The sequence below is a fragment of the Rhinolophus sinicus genome, linkage group LG02 (assembly GCF_036562045.2).
Source record: "Rhinolophus sinicus isolate RSC01 linkage group LG02, ASM3656204v1, whole genome shotgun sequence".
Lineage (NCBI taxonomy): Eukaryota > Metazoa > Chordata > Mammalia > Chiroptera > Rhinolophidae > Rhinolophus > Rhinolophus sinicus.
Genome location: NC_133752.1, coordinates 70,316,239 through 70,335,820, shown reverse-complemented (window position 1 = coordinate 70,335,820; position 19,582 = coordinate 70,316,239). Strand labels below are relative to the sequence as shown.

The following is a 19,582-nucleotide window of genomic DNA, read 5'->3' as shown; positions in this document are numbered from 1 at the left end:
CATCCATGGTATTGTGGAAGAATAATGAAGAATGTATCCCAACTTGTAGATCTGAGCAACCTCAAGAGTCTCGGTTCCTCAATGCAACATTTGGATAAGATCATCTGTTTTGTCTTCTCTACGTAATTGTTATTAGGAAGACAGAATTGTGCAAATCCCAGCACTGTAAGGGTTAATAAAGTTGACTCATATGTTCTCTATAATGGTTGCCATGAAATTGACTCTGCCTCTCCTTAGTTTGTCCGTAGTCCTTTCCTAGTGTGGTCGTTGAAAGAGATAAACATTGCTAGGCCACAGCTTAGCTTCTGGGCATGGTTCCATCATTGTTGAACCAACCTGTGGGTGGTTCTTTGACATTCAAAGGTACTCTGTAATTTCCAGGTGGTAATAAGTATCAGTTGGTTTATTGATAGGATGGGTAGAAGACTGATTAAATGAGGGAAACTGTCAATGAGTCAAATCAGTCTCATAGAGGTCACTCATTTTCTTTATGGGGAAGTCATCCTCAGTAACTTAGAACTATACTTCATTATTATTGATTTAAGATGGTGGATACTTACATAATCTATGTTACAGCAATGAAGGAAATTGGTACATTGTTGTAGGAGACAGACTTAAGCAACTGAGAAAGAGTAGATGGAAAAATAACCAACTCTGGCCTTGGACCATAGTTCACCCATCATGAAGTAATTTATTCACAGAATAAATGTAAGGCTGGGAGGTACATGATTCATTTTGGAAAACTGTTTTTCAAAATTGGTCAAAACTAAATGGTAAGAAGTATATGTCGATTATATTAAACTGATTTTTGTGGAACACCTAATTTCCAGATGGAAAGGACAATTAAATTTTTTTTTTAAAATGGAACCTGTTGGCCCAACTATGTATCTGTATTATCTTTACACAGCAGAGGGTAGCAGCATATTGTGTATACAGAATGAGGTTTGTCTTTGCTTCTATGGGGTCCCAGTCTGCCTGAGGCTTTCCCAGTACGCCCCTGGCATCCTGGCATAATTATTAATAACACCCCCTTTCACTCACACGGGTCCTGGTTTAGATGAGAAAGTATTTGCCACAGCATTCCTGAAACTCATAAGCTCTTCTTGTGCATTTGAAATTATTTGACTTCTAGAAGTTATATTTAAATATAACTTTCAAAGAATTTGAATAGAGTGAGGCCCACACGTTATTTGTACTGAGTGCCCAGCTGATAGTTTTCTAGATTCAATTCAGAAGCTGAAAGAGCCTGGAGACTGGGAACTCTGGAAAGGTCCCACCCAGAGGGGTAAGCGGAAGGACACCTTCCCCTGACCCTAATAGATATCATCAGATGGCTTATTCTTGTCCCTTGCTCCTTGAAATATTAACCTGTTGCAGAAAATGAGTCATGGTTGTAACAAAATATTCTCAGTTTTAAGAGCTCAATTATGGTATCAGTCAGACTAGGGTTTGAGTTCTGCCCAGCCATTTCTGGGCCACGTCACTTTAGGAGAGTCACTTTGTTGAGACTTTAGTTCCTTCATCTATAAAATGGGGATAATGATAGTGGCCATCACATAGGGGTGTTTTGAGGGGGCAAATGAAATAAAGGGTATAATGAACCCAGCTGAGTGCCTGACACCTGGAAAATGTTTAATAAATGTTAACTTACATGTAAATATTATTTGCATAAATTCTACTTTTGCTTGCAAAGAATAAAAGTCAACATCCATCTGAACCACAAGGAATTGTCATGAAGGGTAACATTTTCGATCTTTTAAAACTGTTTTCAGTGCCTGTGACCAGCCATTCTAACTGCTGATTTTTAATATGCTCTAGATCCTGCAAAGCTTTTTCTCATTGACCTTCCCCTATATGGGAAAGAAGGCAACGATGCACTGGTCCGCTGCCCGCTGACCGACCCAGACGTGACTGATTACTCCCTCACGGGGTGCGAGGGGAAGCCTCTTCCCAAGGATTTGACCTTTGTGGCGGATCCCAAGGCCGGCATCACGATCAGAAACGTGAAGCGGGAGTATCATCGCCTCTGCCTGCACTGCTCTGCATACAAGAAGGGCAAGTCGGTGCTGTCGAAGAAATTCACCCTGAAAGTGAGGGCAGGTATGGGCCCTTTCTTACTTTCTTCTGGGAGTTGGAGCATCTATTGATCTAAAGACAACTTCTGTCTTCTCACTGGTCCACCTTAAGATAGTCAATCAGGCAGCTGGCTCCTCAGGACACCCCCCACACCCCTACCTCCCCCAGCTTCAAAACAATGTGGGTTGCTTGTGAATTCTTTTTTTTTTTTTAATTTATTTTTTAGATTTATTGGGGTGACAATTGTTAGTAAAATTACATAGATTTCAGGTGTACAATTCTGTATTACATCATCTATAAATCCCATTCTGTGTTCACCACCCAGAGTCAGTTCTTCTTCCATCACCATATATTTGATCCTACTTACAGTCTCAACCCCATGGGACCAGCCATGACTACCTCCAGCTGGGTGTGTCTGCCATAGATTATCATTTAGACTGGACTGGGGACAGTGATTCAACCTACTGACTCTAGGACACCCCGAAGATTCATAAAAATTGCACTAAGTGTTCCTTCCAGGAGAAACCCGTTGAGAAGCTATAGTTACACTGTTTGAAAAGATTAGCATACAGATTATTCACTCCTTGATGTACTATTGATCTGTGAGTCGGCGTTCTCCTCAAGCTATTTTAACACATTCTCCAACTAGTCACAATCAGAGGAGGAAAGTACCAACTGACTGTGGACCTTGTTATTGTGGCATTCTATTTTGGTAGCAGGAAGATATGTAGATTTTGTAGCTCAGAGATCATCTCATTCCATCCCAGTTGGCATTCAGCTAGTGAAGAGCTTTTATTAAGGCTCTTGAAAAGTATGCTCATTGGAATTAAGGGAAATTTGATTATTGAAGGCCTGGGATTTTGAGAAACAAGGAAGATACTATTTTTACAGCGCCTGGGCAAGATGACTTTGGTAAAAAGAATATAATTAGTTGTAGATCACATCCTCATGAATGTGATCAAGGTTATGAGAGGTAAAGATTAATGCCACTTCACTAGGTATGCCAGGGCTTCATTGTCCAGGAGCTCTGTAATCTAAAGAGGACGTTCCTGTCTTTTTCACTCAGTATTAATGAATTTACTTGAAGAACGCATGGTTTAATTGCTGATGTCTTCAGATATGTAATACAGATCAGTTAGTGCCATACTTTATATTTTACTTAAAAGATGACAAAATAAGCTGTGTGCACATTTGAGGAAAGATGGTAAGTTAAAATGTCATGCTATAATAGAACAAATTATTTGAGGGCCACATTTCTTTTTATTCTAGCCATCAGAGCTGTACCAGTTGTGTCTGTGTCCAAAGCAAGCTACCTTCTTAGAGAAGGAGAGGAATTTACAGTGACATGCTTAATAAAAGATGTATCTAGTTCCGTGTACTCAATGTGGATAAAGGAAAACAGCCAGGTAAGTGAATTGTTTCTTTCATTTTTCTCCATGTATTGTTCTCTCTATGTGGGAGATTTTCAGGGTTTTTTTTTTTTTTTTTTTTTTAAGTCTATTAATTGTCCTGGGGGGATGGCTCAGCTGGTGTGTCTGTCTGAGGTGGAACTGTCTGGGAGTGTGTCGAGATGCATATTTTCCCCTTTCATAACACCATATGTAGACGTGTACACTCACTATTGGTAACAAGCAAATGTCATTTTGTAAATTTATTTTGAGAAAATCGAAGAGAGAACTCCAGGCTCAAGTCATCACTTCAGGCTGTTTGTTTTGAATGACTTTAGTAGGAAAATTAAAAACAAAACAAAACAAGTAACGGTTAACTTCACAAATATCTTGTTTTTTTAAAGCTATTATCAGTACTCTTCAGGCCAGGTTATTTAAAAGATTGGGAAGAGTTGCCAATTTTTTCCTTCCATATTTAAAAAGAATAAATGGTCTTAGATATTAACCAGCAAGTTCTTCCCTCCCCCACAAAGTGGCCTTTCCATTTGAGAAGGGGGTTTCTTTTTGTATGGATCTGATTTCCTCCTTGGAGACTGGTTACCTGCGATCAAATTGCTAATGGTTTTCTATTTGTTTTAGTGGCTGTTAATAAAATGGTTATCTTTAATCCAAAACATTTGGACATGTTTAGGTTCTCATTCGTTTAACAAAGGCATATTGCATGTCTACTATATGTCAGATTACTATGTTAGGCATATCTTAAAAAAATAATTTTTTAGCCAGTTTTAGTTGAAGGGTTTTTTTTCTCTTTACTCTTAATAATAGCCAAGGTCTTTAAAATGTCCAATTTCCCTAATATGTTGCTTTAAAATTTCCATTGACTGAATTTTCAATAATTTATGTATGAATAATCTAGGCCATCTAGTTAATAAGCTATCAATGGTGGTTTTTCTTCAGTACACATGTGTGCATTACATTGGAAAAAAGAAATGCTATATTTTTCTCTCCTCCTCTTTTTCCTCCTCATGCCCTATATTCAACAATGGCAACTTCATGCTTGTTTAAAGAATTCTTTGCTAAACAAGTAACCATGGTGATTAGCATAATGCAAAGCATTATGATGGTATTCATATAGTCCTGTGATGGATGATACCTTGCTAAATGAAGCCTGCCGTTGCTTAGGAGAATGGATTGTCCTGTAGACTTATTTTTGCAAACCAATGGCTCAGAGAAACAAGTTTTAGTTTCCATATCATATAATTTAATAGTAAACAAAGGCTTATATATGGATTTTTGACTAACCTTACAACACAATCCCATACTAACTGATTTACTATAATCCTTAATTTCAGATGAGAGAACAGTTTAGACAGTGTGTGTACTTGAGCCTCTATATAACTTGAAAATTAGCCTTTTTGAGATGAGAAATTAAATTGCCCCAGGCAGTTTTGTTCTGAACCATTTCCCCCAGGAGGCCCTACATGCCATTCCCAATTAATCCACTGGCACTGGTAGATAAGCCTTCAGTGTGGGGAGCTCTTTGGGGAAATCCCCGTGTGCACCTCCAAGGGTTAAGGAAAACCAAATCACGTGCAAACAGTATGTAATGTGTGACTTCCAGATGGGGCTTATGGCTCTGTGCCAAGGTTCATCCATGAATCTTTTATTGCTATCCTTTGGCTTAATTTGGAATACTTAGCACTGTTAGCATTATCAAGTTATCTTAAAAATCCATAGTTGATTCTGACCATGTAGAATAAGTTTAACTCACAATGAAATTTAGGATAAATTGACTGTTTTAGAGTTTTTGCAATTGCTAGTTTTAAAACATAAGGGAGTCTTGGCGTTTATTCAATACTTGTGAATCTTGGTTAGCTTTTCTAATGCTTTTAAACCATCACATTTTACTTGCTTTTGATTATGACCTTTGACACTATCCTAAATTATTGTCTTTGGGTTTAGGTGTTGATATTGCATCATTTATGACCAAGCTATTCCTTCCACTGGCATTTCAGTGTTCCTGTTTAGCTCCCTATTGTAGACTCTTGGGCAAGAACTAGAAGGGAGATACCTTAAATATAGAATATGGTATGTTATCTGTCCACTGTCGCTCTGCCTTTGCAGAGGAAAAGTGTCTGTGCCATGATGGCCTGGGAAAAGCTATAGAAACTGTCATTTCACCTCACTATTGCATTTTCTTAACAATTGATCTTAGGCAGTGAAATGGCAGATGTCTATCAATTATTAGAAGAATCTTTTAGAAGGGTATCTTTAAATCTACATAGTGCTCCAAACTGGAGAGGCCTTTGAAGATCTTTGTTCTCTCATTGCCTTTTAGAAACAAAAGACTAGTGGTACCCTTGACTTGCCCAAGATCTCACAGTTAACAGAAAGCAGGTTTCTCTTCTTTTTATTTTGAAACATTTAACTTTGGCAGTCAGCCTTTATTTTTAATGTAAAATTTTTCCAAAAATATAACAACATGAGAAAAAAAGAGAAATAGGTATAATCCCACCATTGTATATAACAGTACTGTGCAATGGAAATAAAATACGAGCCTCTTGTGTAATTTTAAATTTTCCAACAGGCACATGACAAAGAGTAAAAAAAGTAAAATTCATTGTGATAGTATATTTTATTTGACTCAATATATCAAAAATATTATTTTATCATGTAGCTGGCATAAAATTATTAATGGAACATTTTACATTATTTTTTTCATATTAAGTCTTAAAATTTGGGACGTATTTTATATTTTTGACACAATTCAATTCAGAGTATTGCATTTCAAGTGCTCAGTAGTCATATGTGTGTTAGTCCTTATAAATGCTATATTGGTTGCCTTTTTTTGTCATATATTTTATTCTCTGTCCCCATGCTGCAGTTTTAAGTTACACTCAATTTATCCTTTTTAAATAGTTTAAACATTTTCTTGTTTTCACATATTTGTTATTTTGATACCTGGTATACATTTAGGTCATCTCCAAGCTTTCACTGCTGTAAACATCTTAGAGCTTTTGTTTTTTTGTTGAGTTATTTCCTTGATGTAAATTTGCTGGAGTTGATCAGGGGTATGAACATACTGCCAAGTTGCTTTCCAGAAGGGTTGTTGTGAGTTACCATACTGTCAGAATGGTCTAATGCTAATAAGTTCACCATGGCCTGGCCAACGAATCACCTTGATCTTGGTCCATGTCAACATTAGATCCTGTTTACTTTCCTTTTTTCGTTGCTTTTCTCTTCATTGTAATAGGAATGTGTCACATTTCAGAAAATTTGGAAGATGTAGAAAGCTATATGCTATTCCTTTTAATTTTTTCAGAGAGTGGCTATAGTTTATATTATGGTTTTTTTTCCATGACATTTTCCATACAAGAAATTTCTCCATGTCTTTCTGCAGACGAATAAGTGAGATGGTGATATCACAAGAGTAGATTCACAATCTTTTCTCTTCAGCTCCTGCTTAAATAATTTGGGCTTGTTTTTATATGTATCTTGGAACTCCCTTTAATAGTTGCCAAAACTGGATAAAAACTTTAGGATGAATTTCCAAGTTAGTTTTAGACTAACTTGTGATTCTCTTTTTATTCATAAAATAATATACATGTTAATAATATAGAACATTATTATTAGCAATGTGTTTCTTTCAATCACTGGGATATAGAATAGAAAAAATATATAACAAAATAAGATATGACATAAGTATGCTGACTCATTATAAAATATCAGTATTCTGTAATATTTCTTACATAGTGACTTTCAAAATTTGGTACTTAAAAATATTAGCACTGCAGAGAATTTGGAATTATGTATGCTATAGTTATTAAGAAATGAATTTTCATGTTTTTTCTCATCATTAATAATGACTATCTTTCAATATAATCCTGTAATACTATGAAGTGTTCCAATGACAGACTTGTCATGATGCTTTATTATTCTTAAGTAGTGTATAATGAATGCTAATATGGAGAAGTTAATTGCTGCTATTTTTAATTTATCCAGGAAAGATCCTGCATATAAATTTTATGGTAATCTTTGGGTATTTTTTCTCTCCTTCTGAAACCAGCAGACTAAAGCACAGGTAACGAGTAATAGCCGGCATCAAGGTGACTTCAGTTTTGTACGTCAGGAAAGGTTGACTATCAGCTCAGCAAGAGTTAATGATTCTGGAGTGTTCATGTGTTATGCCAATAATACTTTTGGATCAGCAAATGTCACAACAACCTTGGAAGTAGTAGGTAAATATCTCTATGGGAATGTGTAAATTACTGGCAGTAGTGCAAGAAGAAATTACTAGATAGTTTCCTTTTTATGTAAATGGAATGTTGAACAGAATTTTAGAAATTTTTATTATCGCTGAATGAATGAATGAAAATTATCATTGTAGCCTTTTCCAGTTATAGCACAAAAGCAAATTCTACCAATTTAATAGAGGGAAGTGGAAAGCTGTAATTGAAGTTGTTCAAACCTTTCATTTTCTGTGCTACTCACCCTCCCCTCCCCACCAAACAAAACGTAAGTCGAGCTTTTAAAAAAATTCTAGTTCTTACTAAGTGACTTGAGTTTGAAAATGAGGAGCGCAAATGCTTAGAGCTTAAAGTAATTCTCTGAATCTTTTGGTGGGGCTCCTCAGCCTTTTGATTTATTGTTTTAGCATTCATGGTTCTTGCTGTGTAGCAGGAAGGGATGAATTAGGCTTCTCCTCCCCACCCCACTGCACCTTATCGTACAACCTTACAGGCTGTAGCAGGAACCTTCAGGAATGGGGTCTACAGGAACTGGGTCACTGGTTCTACAGAACATAAACTGGAACATGGTAGCTTGTGCCCTTAACCCCATCATATCTAGTATACACGACACATGGGTTTAGCCTTTTCTTCCCTACTGTAGAAATTTCCCCAAATATTTATTTTCCAAGCATCTACTTAAAGAGAACAGAGTGTTGTGAAGTACCTGCTGTTGTTGATTTACAGAAAATAATGATTTTAAATTACTTCATGTATACATTTTTTTGGTCTTTTGAGTATTGTGTGAATTTAATCTGTTTTCTTGTCTTTTTAATGCAACCCTATTCTTAATGCTTGACTTTGATTAAGTACTTCTAGGGTGGAGAAATTCTTCATCATGAGCAATAATAAAATGCCATATTTGTTTTCATTGCTCTCCTTTCCCCCATATCTCTTCAGTAATTTTTGTAGCAATGTTAGAGGTCTGATTTGTCCCACAATAATTTCATATAATTTTGGTATTTCGGCCCATGTTGTAACGGAAAGTATCTCACCAGACTGAACATGAAAAAGACACCTTACTTGCAATTATAGAGTCAACACAGAGAAAGAGTACAGCTCAGTCCCTAAACGTGATGATGAACCGTTTATTAATTTGAATAGATGGCTATGCTTTTAAAATATTAAACTCCATAAGTGCTAATTTGCTAAGTTGATTAGGGAGCATGTTGATATATCAGCTTCAGCTCCGGAAATCAATTAGTAAGGATGTTTTGAGCATATTGTTATATGTAATCAGATTTTAAAAATCCACTCATCTATTTCCAAGAATATAACAGTATAACTGGAAAGAGTTGTGGCCAAGAAACCTGAATCTGGTTTTGGATTGTTTTGAGAGTGTGTTGTGATGGGACAAGAACAGGAAGGGACCAAGAGAAAGGTGATTTCTCTAGGGGCTGGGAGTAAGATCTGGATACAGTGTGGAGTAATAGAGAGAACAAGGCTTTAGGATGGCCCGACCTGGTTTGGAGCTGGGGCTCTGCCACCTGGCTTTTAATGTACCCTACTTTAACTCTGCCTGCATTTTCTCTTCTGAGAAACACAGTCTATAACTCCCAAGACTGTGGGAAGGAGAAAAGGCAGTAAATTTTATATAAGTGCCTGGCATAGTGTTTGCACTTGATTAAATATTAGTGCCTAACCAATTTCTTAATGCAGAAGTACTTGAAAAAAATCATACTTTATATTATAACAACCCAGATGGAGTTCTTTGATTCTGGTAATTCTTATCCTTCATGAATTTGAAGCTTCATTCCACTGTAGGACATAAAACTATATTGAGCAAACTGGACTATAGCAAACTCAGAGGGAACTTAAGACAAATATCTTATATAATAGTGGTGATTGTGAGAGAAATAATTCCATGCAATATTTTCAATTGTGTGGTTTGAATTTATAACCTTGAAAACCTGAAAATTTAATGTAGCATTCAGGTGAAACATTTATTTCCTCAAAATTAACCTAAATTAGTTTAAAGAATGGCAGGGGTTATCATTTATGATTCAGGTATTAGAATAAGGTGGTGGTGTCCATATCCAATTTTCATTTGGATGGTTTTCCAGTCTCATTTGAAAAATCCTTTTTCAATTGGTACAAAGGGAGTTAGACTCCATTTTTTGTTCTGAATCTATGGGAAACTTAAAGGGCAGTAAATACTATCATGACAATGTCATGTGGGACTTCAATATATTTAACCAAATAGCACTAGAAATAATAATTTTAAATTTCAAAATTATTTTTTTTTAAATTTGAAAAAATAGAAAAATAAAATTAAAACTCTTTCATAATCCCACCAACGTGACATAACCATTTTAAAGATTTGGTGTATTATTTATAGTTTTGAATGCAACAGGGTTTTAATTATATATACAATTTCCTTCTCTTTCTGTCTCTCTCTAAAAGTATGTAGAGACGCTGTAGTAAGAACAGGTCAGCCTTGGCTTCTCATACACCTGTATTAAAATCTACGCTCTGCCATTGGGTAGCCATGTGTATGGCTTTCTAGGACTTTTGTTTGTTTTTTTTCATTTATAAATTTGGAGTTATAAGCTTTCTATTCCAGAATTGTTATAAGATTAAATATTTGTTGTAATTATTAAATAAAATGTATGCTGAAGTACTTAGGGCACTTCTTGCCACATAGTAAGTATTCCATAAATGGTGGCTCTAAACATAATATTGGCACTTACGTTCTTTTTCAAGATATTTTTATATTATTATTATTATATAATCATTTCTAAGGGCTACTTTATTTAACCAGTTTCTCACTTTTAAAATTATTATAACTAGTGTAAATAGCACTTTCGTATGTAGCTATCCACCTCACTCAAATGGAAATTACAGGGTTTAAATTGAAGAATAATTTTTAAAAATCTACATTATTAGATGCTTTCTAAGAGTTGTGCCAATTTACAATGTGTCATTCAGTGTGACACTTTGCTACACTTGCAAAATTATTGGGTTTATTTCAAATTAGTTTTGCTATTTTTCCAAAGGATAGTATATTTTATTTTTGAAACAGCTTTATTGAAGTATTGATATTTTTAATTAGTGAAAAGTGTTCCCTTATTTTAATTACTAGTTTCAATACTTTTCTTCTATATTTTTATGTCCTCTTTTCCTGTTACCTTAATTAATTTTACTATATAGTCATTTTAAAATGTTTACGTATTCAGATTTGTCTTTTATGATTTTTTTCTTCTGTTGCTTCTAAAAAAGCCTAAAAATCTGCCCCCTTTATAGAAGTTTTATAGGAGTTGGTTCCTTGTTTAGTTAAAGATATGGTTTGATTGTTAAAATACTGTCTTTGATTTACCTCTGATATATTAATATAATATGAGAAGACCCAAATTTACTTAAAATACTAAAAAAACATTCTTTCAACATTTTTATTGAACATCAAAGGCTCTCTTTCCCTTCTTGATTTATGACACCTCCTTATCACATATACACTTACATTGAGTCTGGGTATGCGCTAACTATTTAGTCCAAATAGTTTTTAACCTAATAAACATCAAGACTAGTACTTATAGAAGACTTATAAGATGGTGATAGATCTTTAAGAGAGTTGTTTAAGAGACAGAGATGGGAGAATAAACATTTCATGTGTGTCCTTTCTCACATTATGACAGTGATTCTAGAAGAGCAAAATAAAACGTCAAATGGCGAGTTTAAATTCTCTTGTTATTGCCAAGTCATACTGAATTCAGTCAATCACCTTTGTAATTCAAAGATGAACTTGTGTTTTTTGCTGGGTAGCTGTGGACAATGGTTTCTTTCTGTTTAATTCTGTTGTGATTAGATAAAGGATTCATTAATATCTTCCCTATGGCGAATACTACAATATTTGTAAATGATGGAGAAAATGTAGATTTGATCGTTGAATACGAGGCATATCCGAAACCTGATCACAAACAGTGGATATATATGAACAAAACCTTCACTGACAAATGGGAAAATTATCCCAAGTCTGAGAATGAAAGTAATATCAGGTAAGAAACGAGCCTTGCTCTAAGGATTACACCTTTTCCTCGTCTTGCACTTGGCTTTCCAGGTCCTATTTCTGTGACCTATAAATGTGTGAGAGGATACCTGGCATAGAAGGAAGTTTGGGGTCGCTTCCTGAGTCTTCTTCCCAATATTTCATTTTGCTGTGTATTTCAGGCACCCCAAAAAAGTCAGTGCCTCAGTTTTCTCATTTGTAAGATGGAAGATAGTTCTTTCCAGAGTTCTGAGGGTGCTTCAAAAGCACTGACTGGCATGTACTAGAGACACATTAAATCTCTTCAGAGAAAGAGGAAAGTTAGTGTACTTAGTCATTTTTTTTTTTTAACTGTAAGAAAACTAAGAATCATTAAGTAGCTTTGGGCCAGACAGTGAACCTGAGCTCTTTTACATTAGACCTCTCATTTGATCTTCAAAACACTGATAACAAAAAAAAATAGTAGCAATAATAACACTATGTATAAGCTGTGTGCACTTTTTTCCTGCCTTGTGCTGTTCTAAGTACCCTTTGTGTATTCAATTTTAGTCCTCACAAACCCTATGAGTAGGCACTCTTATTTCCCTCATTTCTGTAGAAGAGTTCAATAATTTGACCCAAATCAAACGGCCAATAAGAGGTAAGTGCCTGGATAGAGTTTCTATTTTTCCAGCCAGGAGCTGTTGGCTATTGTGAGAATGTGGGTAAGAGCCGATGCTGTCCTGGGCCAAGGTCTAAGGGTTGGAGGGAAGAGGACGGATTTGGGAGGTGACCAGGCTACCCCCTTAACAAGACTTTGTGATTAAGGGGGTAGGAGAGAGAGGGAAGAGCTGAAGATGCCCTTTAGGAGTTTGGATCTGTCAGTCACGGTGAGAGGTGAGAGGTGATAGATACCATTTGAGGAGAGGAGTGGGACTTGGGGTTTGTTGAATTTGCGGTTTGTTGAATTTGCGGTTGACCATGGCATCTTGAGAGACGTTCAGGTAGGAGGTATCCTAGGTCAGGTTCCCTAGAAGCAGAGCTTGGGGCAGAGGTTCTCTGGCAAGGGGTTCATTATGGGAGAAAGAGACCTGTCAGGGAGTGGAGGAGGACCAGGGTGGGGAGGAGAAATGAGGAAAGAAAGGATGTGGGTGAGGTGAAGCTGAGGTACAGTCTGATCCCAAGGGTGCTCTGGAGCTGAGCTCTTGTCCCTCCCCATGGTCAGTCACTCATTTGCTGTAAACCTGGCAGACAGTCAGCTTCCAAGTAGGTCTAAGTGCGCAAGGTGGGAGCCATTATTAGCTGCATCCACTGACGGGCATGGTGGCATGAAAATAGCTCAGAAGAGAAGGCATGGCCAGAGAAGTCTGGACTAGAGGTAAAAACATGAACGTGTAAACAAATAGCAGGTAGTTCAGTGCAAGAGTGGAGAGCCTGTGCAGAGCCTGTGACAGGGGCCTGAACACCCCATTGTGTACGTCGAGTTGGCTGTGTACCTCCTGTGGGTCGAGGGCACGCTGTCCACACCGCAGGCCAGGTTAGTAACACCCCCAACGGCCCATGTACTCAGTCTGCACAGACACATCTGGCGGTCCTGCAGTGAAACAGAAGCTCGATTAGCAAATACTGCAAAGGACACTCAAGAAGTAGAGGGGTTAAGAGGAAAACCAGGAGATTGTAGTGTTGCAAGAAGAAGGAAGGTGAGGGAAACCATATTGACCTTGCTGTGAGAGTCCTGCAGTGTCTGCATGGGGCCAGTCTGCCAGTCTGGGGTTTTTCCAGGCCAGTGTTGTTAAAGCAAAGCAGGGCAGGTGCGTTCACGACACTGGTGAGAAGGTGGCTCTGAGGACAGCACAAGAGGAGGGAGAGGCTGTAGTCTCCGTGAGGTGGCCTTTATACCAAGAAAGACTTTTCCCACTCTGTATTCTCACATGACAGGCACATGTCCCAAATTAAATACGTATGTGTAGGTTTGTGTTAAGATGGAGCTTATTCATACTGAGTTAAGTGAGCTGTGTTTTCCCTAAACAGGCATGTATTTCCAGATAGAAACTGAAAAAGACATGAGCTTGAGGCAGGCCATCCACAGGTGATTGATTTATTGTCATTTCTTTGTAGATATGTAACTGAACTTCATCTAACCAGATTAAAAGGGACTGAAGGAGGCGTTTACACATTTCTAGTGTCCAATTCTGATGTCAATTCTTCCGTGACGTTTAATGTTTACGTGAACAGTGAGTAAAATAAATGACTCCTTATCTTTTAATTTTTTTATTATTTTAAGTTTTGGTCATGTTTGTAACAGCTGCAGACCTGAGCTCATTGTGTACTATGTAAATAATATTTCATGATAATTTTGACCTACAAGATCCCGTGGTTTGGCGGTTGGAACAATGTGTACGAAAACCAATTCCTTGTCCTACATTTCACTGACCACGGGACCTTGTAAATGTTCCTCAAATTCTGTGTGCTGCCTTTGAAGTTTAAAATAATATAGTTCTTTGAGGGAAAATGCATTATTATTGATTGTCAAAATGGGGACCCAGAGGTTGAAGAGGCGCTGGCTTATGGTATTAGGTGGGAAAGAGATGCCATCAAGCCCTGACATGATTTTTTTGTCATGATGCTTACCAGCTGGGGATTTTGCCACGTGCAGGGCTTCCTCCTGGCTCTGCTCTGGGGCTTACCTTCATTTCCAAGGAAGGGTGGTAGGTGCCTGCCACACCACATCAGCCAGAGGACCCAAGGATGAGAGGCTTCCAAAGACAGAATTCCAAGGCAGTGGCCCACAGGATGGCCATCGGAATTAGCCTTTCTGGGTTTGTGGGGTGATGAGGAGACAACCTGGAATAGTCCCTAGAGAACAACTTAGTAACTATGTTAGTAACACACCCCTGAGCACTGGGTGTGTGTCGGGTGGTAGGATGGGAGCCAATTCCTTGCCCACAGGGAGCTTAACTTGCTGTATGAAGTGATGTTGCATTATCATCTCACTGATGCTGCTGCTCAATGATACGAGGGATGGGGAGCATGATCCATGTACAAATGAAGACAATCACCAGCTACTAAGTGATACTTGGGATATTTTTGATTGCTGATCTGGAGCCTTTTGACTATACCAGTTTTTTCAAAATTGAGTTTCTTGAACAAGATAAGTATTTAGATAAAAGAGGGTCACGTCTGTGCAGTTAAACACTTTCCTTAACTACAGGCCTTCTCAGGATGTGTGTTGTGCCTTCCCAGGAGGGGGCTGTGGGATGGAGGGTGTATCCCAAACTTGTTTGACCACAAAACTCTTCTTTTTCCAAGGGAATCACATTAATTAATATCTCAGTTCCTTGAGACAGTTTTGATTATACGGTATTTCATTAGCCTGCATTTCAGGTATCTCTAGATTAATTCAGGTGTTAATCAGAGGAGCTTAGTGTATTGCACATGGGCACAATTACCTGCTTCTGAAAAATTTTAATACTCAAGTAACTTAAGAGACAGTTGCAGGTAAATCAACATCCTTGCAACCATATTATACATACTCTGTCCACATAAAGCTTTATTTTGGGTGTTCTGGTGTGGTGTTTCTCAAACTATCTATGCTAAAAGACCTTTTGTTTTTTTTGAAATTTGCAATTTATTCTGGACCAATATTTCTTATAAAATACAGTAACAACCAGTTACTAGAAAGTGAAGTAAAAAAGAACGGAGATACACAAACTATAAGATGGTATTTTTTTTAAGACTCAGCAGATATAAAGTTACTAACAAATTGTTCCATCTAAATGCTTATTCCCAGTTTCTGGACTTAACCTCCTGTGGACTAGTGACAGCAGATCACGGAAGTGACCTACTCCACAGACCTAACTTTGAGAAGCTCAGTAGTCAGGAATTTTATAAAATTAGCACCTTTTGTATATCTTTCCTTGGCTTCAAGGCCAAATAGGCATTAAGATTTGCCTCTTTTTCCGTTTTTCATGCTTCCATTTGCTAATATGTGGTGTGCTAGTTGGTGATGAGTCACTGACCTTAGAAAAACGTCTCTGAAGTCACCCTTACTTTTATCTGGGTGACAAAATTGCTACCATTTTACTTGCAAGGTCAATTTGCCAATCTGACAGGATCAGTATTAAGTACCTCCGCTGGTGAACTCAGGCCTGTTTGAAACTAGGTAGGAAATAGCATTAACTTTCCCAAATGATCCTTTCTAGATTTTGTGTTAATCCAGGAGCCTTATCTGTATTCTGGAGCTTGGGTTGCAGACTTGCACCCAGCATTTACTGAGCTCCTAATAGATGCCACTGGGCGAACAGATGAGGGTAGTGTAGTCTCTGCCCTTTTAGGTTAAGCTCTTCAGGAAGTCTTTTTATTGATGTCAATTTGTTACAAACACTAAACTGACTAAAGGTATTTATTTCACTCACCTAACACATGGGATTTCTTGATCTCCAAATGCTTTGATAGAGGTAGCATTTTTATGTGACACTTAAAACATTTTTGCCTCTGGTGGATTATGTCCCAATTGCTCTTCACAGACATACTTAGCTAATTTCTGTGTTCATTTTTTTTTGCGGGGTGGGGGGAGGAGGAAATTGAAAAAGAATTCTAGTTAGCACTATTATGGGGCAAGAATTTTTTTTATGTTAAAACTTAAAATCAGAAGCTAAAAATAGTTTTAAAATTTAAAATTGGAGCAGTTGTGTCCATTTTGACATAACATTTTAGCTGAGCCAAATACTTATGTAGATCTGTGTGGTTCATTCTGTAAAGAAGCTTAGCCCCAAGGATGAAAGAAATTGCACTCTGCAAAAATTAAAGTTAATAAAAATCAGAATAATTGCATAGTGTTAGTGCAGAAATTCAGGCAACTTTTACTCAGTGACATTGACGCATAATTGCTTAATAGATTCACCTTTAGAAATGCTCATGAAAATCTTTGATTTTTGAATTGTTAAATGTTTGGTGGCTGAAAAATCAATTTGTTTTGAAAATTCTACATGTAAATTTGAGTAGAGAGAGAGAGAGAAAGAGAGAGAGATTGAGAGAGAGAGAATTAGTTTTAATCACTTATGTGGGAGGTTTTTTAAAAAACTGTTCTGTCTGTGTGAAAGGACAAATTGCAACATGTAAAGCTTGAAAATATTTTAATACTGTTTTTAACCTCTCTAACCAAGCCAAAATTTACAGGGGTCTGTTAAGTTGGTTCAGTGACATTAAAGGTGGTTTACAATGGCCACAGGTTGTAACATTTGCCATTTTTGAGCAAAACTTCCAGTGGAAACCGATGGGAGTTTTTATTTAAAAAAAGAAAAATCAATGATTCTTTGCATTGAACTTGACATTACTGTAATTACTCTTGCATTGCTTATCAAAGATGTATACAGAAACCATATTCTTAATTCTAAAAAAGTTTGCTACCCTTTGGTGAAAATGGCCATTTGTTTCCCTTGCAGATCAAAATTGGTAGAAATAAAGTTCTAAAAAACTTAAGAAACTATATCTTAAGTACTTATTTTGTTTTACACTTTTCCAACAAGTATTCATTGTTAGTTAAGCTACAATGCAGGATCCCAGTGTGGGATGTACCCAGGTTCCCCTTCACCTCCTTGGGAGAAAGATGGAAGACAGAGGAGACGTGGGGTGGAGCCAGTTTAGATCTTCCCAGGAAACATGCCTTCTGCCCGGCGGTCCTCCCAGGCTGACATCCAGGGCAGAGGGACTTGTACACACGCCGGTACCATTTGCACACACAGACATCACCCCCTTTAGCAGTCATTGTCTTTTCACAGCAGTGGAAGTCGAGTAGTTCTGCCAACAGTTCCTGGTCTGGTTCTGGTTGGCAAAGCAACTGTCAAAAGGGGCAGGCTGGTAATTCTTGATCTTGGTCTTGATGTCTTCTGCCATTTGCTGACTCCTAAAACACGCCCCTGAAGCAGCTCCCAGCTCAATGGGACCCTCAGCAAAGACGCTTCCGTCAGACCGGAAGCGGAATTAAGACGGTCAAACTACTTTCTTAATAGGCACTACTGTTTCCAAAATTCCTGGAGGTGTTAGAAAAGTGACATCACCAAGATTCTATAGGTAGCTTCTGATACTTGTTTAGAAACCTATGGTCTCTTTGGTTACAATAAATGTCACACAAGAAGGTTTTTACCACACCCAGGTACAGATAAATGGCCAAATGTATGTTTTAACCCTAATTTATCCACTTGACTCTTTTTCCTTTCCACTCAATATTTCTGGAATAAATTTTAGATTTTATAGTGAATCTAAACATAAATTAGTAATGTAAATATTTTATAATTTTATTTATAATTTAAAATATCCCATGTGAATCCTGAAATAATTTACATAATTTTGGTAAGAAATTATGATTGATATAATAAATCATTTGTTTTTCAAGCCTCTGGAATAATTTCAAGAAGATCTAGTAACTATTTTTCAGCTTACTTAAGGTATAATTGACAAAATTGTAAGATTGATGATTTGATATATATACTACATTGTGAAAGGATTTCCCCCCATAGAGTTAATTAACACATTCATCACCTCACATACTTACCCATTTTTGTTTAGTTTTGTTTTATTGTGTTGTCTTTTGGTGAGAACATTTAAGATGCACCCACTTAGCAAATTTTAATTATATATTACAGTGTTATCAACTATAAGTACTATGTTATACATTAGATCCTCAGACCTTACTTATCTTATAACTGAAAGTTTGTACCCCTTTTTCAACTTCTCCCTACCCACCACTTCCACCCCCAGCCCCGGTAACCACTTTTCTACTCTGTGTCTATGAGTTCAACTATTTTTTTTTAAGATTACACATATAAGTGATACCATACAACATGTGATGTGTCTTTTTTTCCGCCTGGCATATTTTACTTAGCATAATGCCCTCCAGGTTCATCCATGTTGTCACAAATGACAGGAGTTTCTACTCTTAAGGCTGAATAATATTCTGTTGTGTACACATCACATTTTCTTGATCCATTTATCCGTTGATGGACACTTACGTTATTTCCGTACCTTGACTACTGTGAATAATGCTACATTGAACATAGTAGTGAAGATACTTCTTCAAGATAATGGTTTTGTTTCCTTGGGATATATACCCAGAAGTGGGTCATATGGTAATGCTATTTTTAATTTGTTTGAGGAACCTCCATACTGTGGTTTATAGCGGCTGCACCAGTTCACATTCTCAACAACGATGCACGGGGGCTCCCTTTTTCTCCACATTCTCTCTAGCACTTGTTAGTTGATTTATAATTGACATTCTGACAGGTATGAGATGGTATCTTATTGTAGTTTTGATTTGCCAGTAACCTAAAATGATACTTCAAAACATTATCCGGTAGCATTTTCAGATCAGTATTCTGAATTTAAAATTGTTGGCAAATTATATCTAGGGCCCAGAAATAGGTCTCTTGCCAATCTTAAAGATCTGCCCTTTAATGATAAACCTACCAGTCCAGTGAGAGTGCTGTGGTACTCAGGTGGTGGTAACAGGAAGGCGGGCAGGACAGGTAAGGTACAGAGAACTAAAGGGCTCGCCTTTCGTTGTTGGGTTTACACGGAACGCACGTAATGTTATGCTACATTGGATGTTCAGATAACTGCAGCACTGTACCAAAGGAACTCTCAAAAGTCACCAGTTTCACCCTGTTTATGGCAGAGTGTTAACAGGGGGTTGAAACAATTTAAGGAAATGCTAAATAATGTATTATTTCTAAATCACTGCCTTATATAATTAACATCCTGTCTGGTATGAGCGATTATTTATAGATCATACAGTATAGCCAAATCAGTCCAAGTAATAAATCACCCAGAATGAGGCCTGTTGATGAGAAAGTTTCCCTTTGACCGCATTTGCA

General features: G+C 37.2%; 1 protein-coding gene and 1 pseudogene across 5 annotated transcripts in view; one reads left to right on the top strand and one right to left on the bottom strand.

Moving 5' to 3' along the window:
* The window catches only part of KIT (KIT proto-oncogene, receptor tyrosine kinase), a 78,491-nt gene that overhangs the window by 35,449 nt on the left and 23,460 nt on the right, over positions 1-19,582 (top strand). For 3 of the 5 annotated variants that reach the window (XM_019740183.2, XM_019740181.2, XM_019740179.2), the window contains exons 3-7: positions 1,819-2,100; positions 3,346-3,482; positions 7,531-7,702; positions 11,553-11,742; positions 13,830-13,945. In XM_019740183.2, coding sequence (XP_019595742.2) covers positions 1,819-2,100; positions 3,346-3,482; positions 7,531-7,702; positions 11,553-11,742; positions 13,830-13,945 — 897 coding nt within the window. The remainder of the gene's footprint in view (positions 1-1,818; positions 2,101-3,345; positions 3,483-7,530; positions 7,703-11,552; positions 11,743-13,829; positions 13,946-19,582) is intronic. The other 2 variants (XM_019740182.2, XM_019740180.2) reach the window with 1 other exon arrangement.
* On the bottom strand, positions 17,221-17,733 carry LOC109451670 (cytochrome c oxidase subunit 6B1; annotated as a pseudogene).